This window comes from Zingiber officinale, chromosome 2A, assembly GCF_018446385.1.
Source record: "Zingiber officinale cultivar Zhangliang chromosome 2A, Zo_v1.1, whole genome shotgun sequence".
NCBI lineage: Eukaryota > Viridiplantae > Streptophyta > Magnoliopsida > Zingiberales > Zingiberaceae > Zingiber > Zingiber officinale.
The window spans coordinates 44798056-44809589 of record NC_055988.1 but is presented as its reverse complement, the minus strand read 5'-3'; the positions used below and the strand labels follow the sequence as shown (position 1 = coordinate 44809589).

At 41.1% G+C, this 11534-nt stretch overlaps 2 protein-coding genes across 2 annotated transcripts; both read left to right on the top strand.

The window, feature by feature from the left end:
• The first annotated feature begins 9386 nt into the window (after nucleotides 1-9386).
• On the top strand, nucleotides 9387-10449 carry LOC122039615. Its single transcript, XM_042599152.1, has one exon. The coding sequence runs from the start codon at nucleotides 9434-9436 to the stop codon at nucleotides 10430-10432; it is 999 nt and encodes a 332-aa protein (XP_042455086.1). The 5' UTR covers nucleotides 9387-9433; the 3' UTR covers nucleotides 10433-10449.
• On the top strand, nucleotides 10448-10942 carry LOC122043650 (the record flags this gene model as incomplete). Its single annotated transcript, XM_042604255.1, has 2 exons — nucleotides 10448-10718; nucleotides 10806-10942. Coding segments are annotated over 2 exons (408 nt in total), but the record flags the coding sequence as incomplete, so codon positions are not given.
• Between the last annotated feature and the right edge of the window lie 592 nt (nucleotides 10943-11534).

Below are 11534 nucleotides of genomic sequence, written 5' to 3'. Positions count from 1 at the left end.
AACAGCTTCTAACTGCCATGGATCCACTAATATCTCTCTACTAAAGACAACGAGTCCCAAAATCTCGCAAAAGATAATTACAATACGTACTACTGAACCTCACATATAGATGTTTCCGTCGAAACATCTCTAGAACTATGCGAAGTTAGTGTACATGATCCACTTTGGATAGTGAATAGATCACAACATCGTCAATGAAGACAATGAAAATTGATCCAATCACCCTAGGAATACCAAGTACATCAAATCCATAAAAACATCTAAGGCACGGTATAACTAAAATGGTAACACCAATGACCCATAATGTATGTACAATAGGTTCACTCAACCGTAGGATCCCCAACAATAAGTCTGTGATCGGATCACCAACTACAAATCACCAAATCCATATATATCACACATGTGCTACTCCTCATGTCACTATCAACATCAATTACCAAATAATAGATCATCAAGTCAAATATCCACTAATAGATCATCAAAAGACAACCTATCACCACATCTGATCTCCCAATATCCACCAATCATAATCATCCTCAATATCAATCAATCATACCAGATAGTCTCCTAAATAATGATAGAGAAAAACGAAAGCATCCAACCCTCAACACCTACTGCCAACAAACTAAATGTATCCATAAAGTATGCCAAATCTCATCATCTCATCCTTTCTGATAATCAAATATCCATAGTAAAAGAATATCAATCCAAAGTCAAAGGGTCACACAATCTCCTGACTAAGAATCTACCCATCAAGAAAGTATCTCCGCAACTCTCATAATCATCCCATATATGTCCCTCGACAAATATCGATAAAAGATCAAACCCTCTAATATGAGATATAGACTACAAGACCTGGAAAAATGATCATGTGGTCAAGGTCTTGAGTTACTTGATAGAGACAATGTTAGCTGAGTCGTCTAACCATTGTCTTGTACCCCTTATTACTGTGATTACTCCATCTGAGGTTCAGTAACCTCCAGTATCGAGCAATGTACACAAGGTAAAGAGGTACTCTCTCTCCACACACCTCAAGGAAATCACTAAGTGATGACCTGATCTCCAAAAACATTCTCTGCTTCTTCCTTCACGTGGTACCGGGTCACGTAAAGGTTAAGCAGCTAACTCCAACTCTCTTACGTCAGTACAAATCGTATATCCAAATGTACTCTCCAAGTTATACCCTAGTAATAGTTGTATCTCAAAGTGTTAAGCATGTAACCTTACACTTTTCCCACATCAGTAGTGGTATCCTATCCGAATGTACCTTCTAAGTCAATCAACTAGGTACAGACAGTCCATGGTCAAAGTCCCCATGAAATAGGATACATCGATCCTCTATAGACTGACCAAGCCGATAATGGTATACGGTCAATTCAGTCCTTTCTACACCGGTACAAGTCAAAATATCTAACCAAGTATGAAACATCCCAAAGATAGGAATCTCTAAAAATAGAGTAAGTCAGTCCCTTACTGGTGGGACCAACAAAATAAATCGATCAACAAAATCTGATCCAACAAGAGTAAATCAATCATCCACTGATGAAACTAACTAAGGTAAATCGATACCCAACCACCAAAGTCAACCGGGGTAAATCAATCCTCTACAGACAGAACAGAAAGAATCCAAATTAGTGCTCTACTGATCGAACTAACAGGAACACAGAACCAACTAAAATAAGTCAAACCCCAACTATACCAGTCAACCAGGTAAAATAATCCTCAACTAATCGAGCCAACGAGAGTAAACCAATACTCTACTAACTGAATCAATATGAGTACATAGATACCCTCCACTATCCAGCTAATAATAACAGGGACTGGTATATGACTCTAAATCTCAACCAACTAGTAGTAGCAGTAACTAACACAAATGGTAGTATGATATAACAAATCCCTTGAGACTGTAATCCTTTATCTCCATTAGGTCAACCGTGATCAGTGATTGACCCAACACATGAAATGCATGATACAATCAACTAGGCAAGTACTAACAAGGGAACACTAACACATATCATAACTATATGGGCAACAATACATATACCAACAGAAATGTCTGATAACAATATGCAAACATACCTCCTATAGCCTGGAGATGTCCTGCTGCTGCCTGGTCCCAAAGCCCGAAAAGTCACATCAAGAAAACCGAATCACGAAATCCAAAACACGAATAACAGGAATCGAAAACCTGCTCTGATACTAAAAATTGGTATCAGATAAATCTCGAAAATCCAGAACACATAGCAAGTATCGTAAACCTGCTCTGATACCACTAAATTGTCACGCCCCCAAAGGAGTCCCTGCCAGACAAAAATTCGGTAGCATCTCCCCTGTACCGGTGACAATATGAAGCATCACTACAAACAAAATATACATCAGCCACATGCGGCTGGAATATTTATATATACAACCACGCAGTTTTAATAACAGCCCACTCGGCTGGAATGAAACAATCACAACCACGCAGTTATATATAAAACAGCCCACACGGCTGTACTAAAACACAGCGGAAAAACGAAGGAAAGCCCACACAACACAAATAAATACAATGCATGCCGGCACGACTTAAACACAAATACAATACCAAAACCACAAGATAGCCACATGGCTACACATAAATACAATACCAGAAATAATAAAAAGATATACAAAAGAAAACAAGTACGGTCTTCGAATGTGACGTAGGACCCGACAGACAGGATACTCCGAGCGACACTCCAACCATCTACCTGAAAACATAAGGATATACATGCGGTGGTGAGTATAGGTAACTCAGCGGGTAATAGACAAGATAGTGCATGGTCTATGAATAAACATGAAGATCACAAGTATACAGTCTCAGTAGGGAATAAAGGACATGATCATACTATCATAATCAATGCACCTAAACATATCTGACATAATAACCTGACATATAAACTGTACAAACCACAACTAACATAATGACAGATACATACCCAATCTGGAATCGATACATGATATAATGAACAGTAAACTCACCGGATCTGCAACAGATATACTCGTGACACCAGTGCAATATAAGTACGACTGCATATACATGTAAAATAAATGACATGTATGCAGCATGACAACCATATGCAACAACCATAGCTCAATCAAATGCAACAAATCACAATCACATGCAACTAGTATCTACTAGGCATGTATGCAGATATATCCCCCCAGATGCACCGCGCATCATATGCAAAAGTGCATGCATGCTCCATGGTCACCCCCGCCACCTCTCCAGACACCACGACCCCTGTATGGCCGAGAGGCTTGGGTCTGTGACGACTGTACTACCCTCCAGCCCACTATATAGTGGTCGAGGCGGACAGTCCACTAGTAACTATCTAGCTACATAGTATCAGGGTCCCTGACTGCTCACAACGCCGGATCTCACTAAACCTCGTGACCGGGTGGCACGACAGGACGAGAGGCAACTGCTCCAGCTACCACTACCCATGAGTGGCCGAGTGTGCGGCGCTAAACCAAACTGATGACTCTCTCAACCACAAGGGAGACAATAGTTATCAGATGCAATGAATGATGAACATGATATATATATATATATAATCATCATCCATGCAACACTCCAAACCTCATAAATACCTCCAACATGAGTATAATCGTCATGATACCTCCACGTATCCCACCAAACATATGTACACACTACACATGTATAATCAACCAAAAATCTCCAATAATCCCACCAGACACATGTACACAAAATATAAGTACAATCAACATGTATCCTCTAGTAAAAACACAACAGACATATGTATATACCCCAAACATACAATCAACACAACTCCTCCAAAAGTACATGACAAATACGTATGTACACACCACATGTAAATGCACGGTCAACAAGATGACTCCTATAACACATACCCACCTATGTACAATCCACATCATATACCCAATTTGCATGGTAATACCAACAACCCGACAATCCCTACAAGACATACTCTATACGTGTAATCACAATAGAGTAGATATCAAGAGTTGAGACTATATATGAATTAAATAGATCATCACAAAGGTCAAGCATAAGTATCATGCAGGAAAAACAGCAACCGATCATGATATAAGATAAAACAGCCTAAACCATCACATAATAGCCATGCACTAAGATCAAGAAAAACTACGTAGAAGCCAAGGAAGAAATACCCGCCTTTATCTGTTGACCGTGTCAGATAAATCAATCCCACTTCGAGACGCTCGTCCCGAATCCAAGTCCTGCGAATCACATGGTATATATATAATGTTTAGCTAATCACATAATCAACAACAAACTAAACTCAAAACCTAATCCTACGTCGATTAGGTAACCCTGTTTAGTTTCCGCCCAATGATCCTAACCAAAGTAGTTGATAGGCACTTCCTCAAATTCAACTCTTTCTATATCCAAACATAATTCTCAATCATCACACTAATCAAATCTCCTCATGAATTAATCCAATTTAATTCACGTAATTCATCATCCATCACACACTAATCCAAATTCATCATAAATCCTTCTAAATCCACTAATCAGTCCAATACAGCTTACTTTAAATTCCTACAATCCATCACATAAAGATATCAACCACAATAACCTATCATAAAATCAATTCTCCATCACCACAATACTACTATTCACCTTAATTCTTAATCCACAATAATTCATCCAATCCCAAATCCCCAATCTAATATCAACATGGATTCAACAATACTTACTAATATATCTAAGCAAGAACAAAACCCTACAACCCATAAAAACCTAATTATGCAACATACTACTAAGAATCAGAAGTGCATCGCTAAAATACACGCACCTTGAGATAGGGCAGCCAATTCTAGTACCCCACAGCCCTACACCCACTGTCCAACAGCTACAAATACACCTACACACCAATTCTTCCAAGAATCAATCTAGAATACCAATTATACAGCAAAGGGTTTGCTGAAACCCTAATCAACAGTCCAAAACTTACCTCAACAGATCCCTAACTCTTCAGCCGAGACCTCCACAACTCCAAGAAATGGAATTGGCAGTGACCGGCAACAGGAAACATCCGGAACACACTGATTCGATCCTCCCTCTAATCTAGAACAGGAAGATCATCACAAAGGAAACCAATTAGGCAAAATCTTTGAAGCTTGCCTACCTCGATCGAATGCCTCAAGAGGGTGTCGTCTGATCCGACTTAGCAGGTGTGGAGTTGCCGATCAAACTCCAACGAATAGATAAAGGAGGAGAACTAAGAGAGCTTGGTCTGTCGAGAGAGATGTGAATCAAATCCCCCTTCCCTTGCCATGCCCTAGCTCCGTCGTGCCCTAGAAGCCGAACATCCTCCGATCGCGAGCAAGAACAACCACCGAGACGCCTGCTCAGTCGGAGATGATCAGTACCCTTCAAGCTCCAGCGGCCTATCTTCAGGCAACTCGGCGACGCCGCGATCGCAGTGGAGGATGTGCACAGTCAGCGTCGGATCGCCCGGGAGAGAGAGATCGAGAGAGGGAAATGAGAGGAGAGGAAGAAAGATCGGCTATTGGTTTCCCCCTCAAAACTCTGATGGTTGCTTTGCGCCGGCGACACCGAGAGAGGAAGGGGATCGCCGGTCGCTAGTCGTGAGGAACGGAGGTGCGAAGAAGAGAAGAATCGGGGACGCGAACAGGGGAGGAGAAATCGAGAATTAAAGATTAGGTTTTTTTTAATTAAATACTTAGGTTTAAATTAATTAATTTTAAGTTAAATCCCTAATCAACTCCCATTTAAATGGGTATCCCAAATAGGCTCCGCTTAACCCCCCATTCATCCTTCCAAAATAAGTCATATCATACGGGCTCCGTTTAAATCCTGAAAAATTCCTAAAAATTTCTGAAAAATCCAATAAGATTTTTCTTCCAATAATATTTATTATTAGTTTTTTTTTTTTTTTGCAGTATCTTACAGTTTTGAGGGTAGAGGTCATACCTTACTTACCTCATCGACCCTTGGTTCTCCCCCTGTCGAATTACTTTCTTCTGAAGACTCTCCCCCTTTCTCGATGCTCATCTCGGTTAAGCTTTCTTCATCTTTAGGTGGGTCTTCTGCTATGATTGCTGTTTCGGCAATTTCTTTAGTCTCGGATTTGGCTTCTTCTGATTTTTCATGAATCTTTAAGAACTTTTCCCAAAGTTCTTTTGCGCTTTTGTACTCACCAACTTTATTGAGATCTTCATTTGGTATTACGGTTAGAATGTGAAATTCTGCCCGACCGTTTGCCATTGACTCGTCACGTTGCTTCTTGTTCCAGAGGCGTAGATCGAGTTCTTCTCCATTCGTTGTCTTTGGTGCTTCATACCCAAATTTTAATATTAAAGAAATACCAAAATCATAATTAAGATATACCTCTATTTTTTGTTTCCAAATGGAAAACTCCCCCTCGAATGCTGGTGGGTAGTCGCTAGCTCCGTCCATCGTTTTGTTGCTTCAGACGACGGTTAGTCCTTTTTGAAGCATCTCGGCTCTGATACCACTTGTAGGATCGTTGCGGTCGGCTGGAAGGGGGGTTGTTGGATAATCCTGTAGAAAATAAAAACAAACAACCCTTCCTCGAACTCTTTAAGCTAACACTTGCATAAATAATAAACAGAAAGTAAATCAAACATTAAAAAGACGAGGCACCAGTATTTTCTTGGTTACAACCGATGTGATTGTTAATCCAAGGAAGATAAAACCCACTATCAATCTCCTTCAGGAGGAGAAGCCTCGTACAACAATGAAGCGCAGAAAACAGAATCTTAACTCTAAACTAAAGTGCACAAGCATTGGAAATGAATTACAGGAGTTCATTGAAAAGCTTCTTGACCAAGGCTATATTTATAGCCATGGTCGGGGCACCTGGAAGGGTTCCGGGCGCCCTGGGGGGATAAAACTTTATCCCCCAACGTTCAGAACGTATTGGACGTGTTCTGATCAATAATACTGGTCCGGGCACCCCGGACTGCTCCGGGGCCCGGAATGGTTCAGGGTGCCCCGGAGCAAAAAGTCAACAGTTGTTGACTTTTTATCCGGGACCTCTTCTCTGGTTCAGTCCCACCTCGGTTCGGGTCTTCTACTCCGGATCCGCTCGCTTGGGTGATCTCTGCCATCCGAAAAAAGGGTTCACCCGAACCCAACTTCCGGTCTTCTCGAGCAGGCTTCCGCTCCGGCTCCTCATCCCTCGGAGTCGTCGCATGATTCCTTCTCGTCCGTTAGCGTACTCGTCTGCAGTCTTCGTCCCTTGGTCGCACCGAGCCCGTCGGCTTTCTCCCGTGTCTACCTTCTCGCTATCTGTGTCTCTTGCTCCTCTAGCAATCTTCCGCTCCGGCTTCTCGTCCCTCGGAACCAGCGCATGCTTCCTTCTCGTCCACCGGGGTACTCTTCCGCGGCACCTCGTCCCTCGGACGCACAGATCCCGTCGGCTCTCTCCCCGTGCCGTCCTTCTCGCAAGTCGCATCTTCCACTCGAGTACTTGTGCTTCTAAGCTCCTGTACACTTAGACACAAAGTTAGAAACACACAGGACCTAACTTAACTTGTTGATCACACCAAAACAACCTTGGGGTTCCAACACGTTGTAGCATAAATCCTTCCTTCTAATATATATTAGGATCACGACCGGTAATTACAACTTAAAATGAAATGAATTACCATTGGTTATGAATTGATGATTGCGAAGTTCCCTACAAATTATATAAGCAAAAACTGGTAAGAAAGTAGCTAGGGCTTGTGCGTTGTAGGATATATCATAGCTAAAAAATATTGTACAGAGTTGAAAAACATGCAATGGAGTGGAAAGACCTATGATTGAGAATAGAGAGGGGTGCTAATCAAAGCAGCATCGACTATATGCTTGGTGACAGTTTCTTGAGCTTCTAGCTAGCTCGAGAATAAGCATGCGACTGTAAATTGTCCAAGTAGCTTGCAACGCTTTTGCTTTTAGTTGCTCTGCAGGAGCGCGTTGCGACGGAAGATGGCAGTGAAGGAAGAGGCGAGAGTGAGACAGAGAGGAAGGGAAAATTAAATTTGGGAAAATACCTTCGTCTGTCGTTTTGAATATAGGGCGGAAGAAAAGAGAGAATAAAAGGAATTTTTTTTACAAAAAAATCGAACTAGCAATGTCACGTCTGTACGTCACTTATGATCACACACGAAGCGTCATTTAATATTTCATTTCTGTGTATATATATACATACACCTTATCTATTCAAATTTGATATTTCATCGTTAATGAATGTTTATTTATTTATTTATTTATTTTTGATATTTTACACATTATGAATGTCTATTTTTAAATTTATTTTTATTTTTATATTTTCTAAAAAAAAAGGAATGACTATCTTTAGACGGTTGACCATTTTTGATGATATGTTATTTATCTTCACAAAAAAAATTCTTAAAATAAATAAGTCCAATGAGCAATGTGAGTAGTAACGGGTGGCCTTCCCTTTCGAATTGTAATGATTTTTACTTCGAATTATTGTTAAGTTAAGGGTATGTTCGATTAAATTTTGATTATGTAATTATTAGATAATTATATAATTAAGATTATGAAGAATAAAATATAAATATAGATAGCGTAAAAAATATTTATTTATTTAAAAATTTTAATCTATAATTTAGTTTAATATTTTAATATATTATCTTGGATTACATAAATTAACAATACATATTATTATTTTTTATTTTTAACGGTAAATTTTGTTTTTTAACTATACATTGTTTTTTTTTAACTTTCCCCTCTCTCTAAAATAGCACATATTTGTATTTTTTTATTTAATTTTTATAATTCAAAATAAATTTTTTATTATGAAAATTTTAAGAATATTTTTATTCCAAAGTAAAAATATCAAAAGATATTTTTAACAAAAAAAAAATTAATTAACCCATTAAAAAAACATCTCATTTTTTTATTTGAATTGTATTTCTCTTTTACCTACGTATAAGAGATGAATCATTATCAATTATCTAAACTAAATATATTTTTCGTTGATAGTCTGGAATGGATACGGAACAGACTGTGAAATAGTAATTACACCGTGTAAGAACAGCGCAATGCAACGATCCTTATCCATCTTTTCATTCAACACTCGGTTGAAAACTTTGATTAAAAAACTAATACAAAGCATATTAGCTGTCTAATTATAAAGAGAAAGAAATTAGTATCTTGCATTCTTTCCTACCTAATCAAATTTGGTGTTCCAATCAACACAGTCCCCATGCATAGTAATTATGGAATGATTTTTTTTTTTTTTTTTGAACAGCTTTATTTTTCTGTATCCAGGTATAAATAACAAGATACCGGTGATTGCGCTTCGCTTTCCATCTTTTCCGTTTTTTCTTATTTAATTAGTATCGTCTATGGTCAACGACAACCATTCCATCGATACCGGAGATCCAAAGAGCCGACTGACCTTGGTAAATGGTGGGAAACGGAGACGCTGGCTGCAGCGGCAGCGGCGGCGAGCCGCTGCTTTCGTGCAAGAGGACCTCGTACCTCCGCTCCCTCTCCCGGTCCGACGACGAGCTCAGGGTGTTCCGCTCCTGCCTTCGTTGGATGTGCGTCGACCAGTCCGACACATGCCACGCCGTTGTGTCTTGGTCCGTCTTCCTCCTGCTCAGCATCTTCGTGCCCACCGCGTCCCACTTCGTCCTCAACTGTTTCCCCGGACGCCGCGCCTACGACGTGGCGGTTCAGCTCTCCCTCACCTCCGCATCCGCCCTCGCCTTCGTCTGCCTCTCCCATTTCGTGCGCCGGTATGGCCTCCGCCGCTTCCTCTTCCTCGACAAGCTCGTGGGGGAGAGCGAGCGCGTGCGAGCGGGCTACATGGACCAGCTCAACCGTTCCTTCCGCCTTCTGTCTCTCTTCGTCATGCCCTGCTTCGCAGGAGAGGTGGCCTACAAGATCTGGTGGTATTCCTCGGGGTCGGAGAGGGTTCCTTTCCCCATCGCCGGGAGCATGGCGGTCGGGAACGTGGTGGCCTGCGCGCTGGAGCTGGCCAGCTGGATCTATCGGGTGGCGCTCTTCTTGTTCGTCTGCGTCCTGTTTCGTCTGATGTGCTACCTGCAGATCCTCCGGCTGCAGGACTTCGCCGCTGTGTTCGTGGAGGGAGGCCCGACGTCGGACGTGGCCGAGGTGCTGGGAGAGCACCTCCGCATCCGCCGCCAGCTCAGAATCATTAGCCACCGCTACCGCTCCTTCATCCTCTACAGCGTCATCCTCGTTTCCGCCAGCCAGCTCGTTGCTCTGCTCCTCACCACCCGCCACCGCGCCATCGTTAACTTCAACAACGCCGGCGAGCTCGCTGTAACAAAGAAATACATCTACAAAATTAACACCGCGCCAATTGGCTTTTTTGTTTTTTTGTCAATAATAAAAGACGAGTTCATTGCTTGCGCTAAATATGTTGATTTGTTGTGACAGCTCTGCTCGATCGGGCTGGTGACGGGATTGCTGATATGCCTACGAAGCGCTGCGAAGATCACGCACAAAGCGCAGGCGATAACAAGCCAAGCAGCGACGTGGCACGTTTGCGCCACCATCGAGTCCGACGCGGAGAATCGGACTCCCGTACCCAGCTGCGACGACGAATCCGGGGAAGAAGACGAGGAGTGCAGGAAGGATGACGGTGAGGAAATCTTGGATGTCGGGAAGATAACGCCATGCCACATGAACAACATCTGTTACCAAAAACGACAGGCATTAGGTGAATACATATATAATAATAAATTGATTTTACCCTTAATTAATAACAATGTCTGTAATTTGATCAATCAATTTGTTGCCACTTCAGTGACATACTTGGAGAATAACCCAGCAGGGATCACCGTTTTCGGCTTCGTGGTCGATCGGACATGGCTTCATGCGTTGTTTATGCTTGAATTTTCACTGGTAATGTGGTTGCTGGGCAAAACAATTGGAATCTCATAGTCCCTCAAAGTTACAGCTCTTTGTTGGTTGCCATGGACACTCCTACTTCGTGCACAATAATAAATAGTAAATAAATATAAACAAAAGAAATGGAAAATGGAAGAAAAGGAACTCATATTGTGAGAATAAAAATTATTTTCATCTGTCCAAACTCCAAGCAGCCAATATTCCAAACAGCAAAAAAAAAAAAAAGGAGAGGCGGATTGTGCTCGAAAACGACGTAAGATTAGCGAATATATTGGCAGTGTGAATTCACCTATACCGTTGTATAGTCATCCAGACGTACGTATCTTTCATCTGTGTTTTCAGTACCCTTGCCGTTGTATAGTGCTCAAGGCATATATATGTACTTCATCTATATATTTATTGGTCTTTTAGAAGATTTACTCTGTAGTTCTTATCTTTTATGATCAGTTTACTCTTTAACCCATGTAAAAAACATAATAGAACGATGAATTAGTAAAGGTGGTTAGTAAAGATGTTACCGAACATTATTTAATTCATCCCTTCTTTTATTTATTCTAAAGCAAGGATAGTTAAAGAGATAACGATCACTTCGCCAAGTCTACTCTTTTCGATCACCATACTCGGC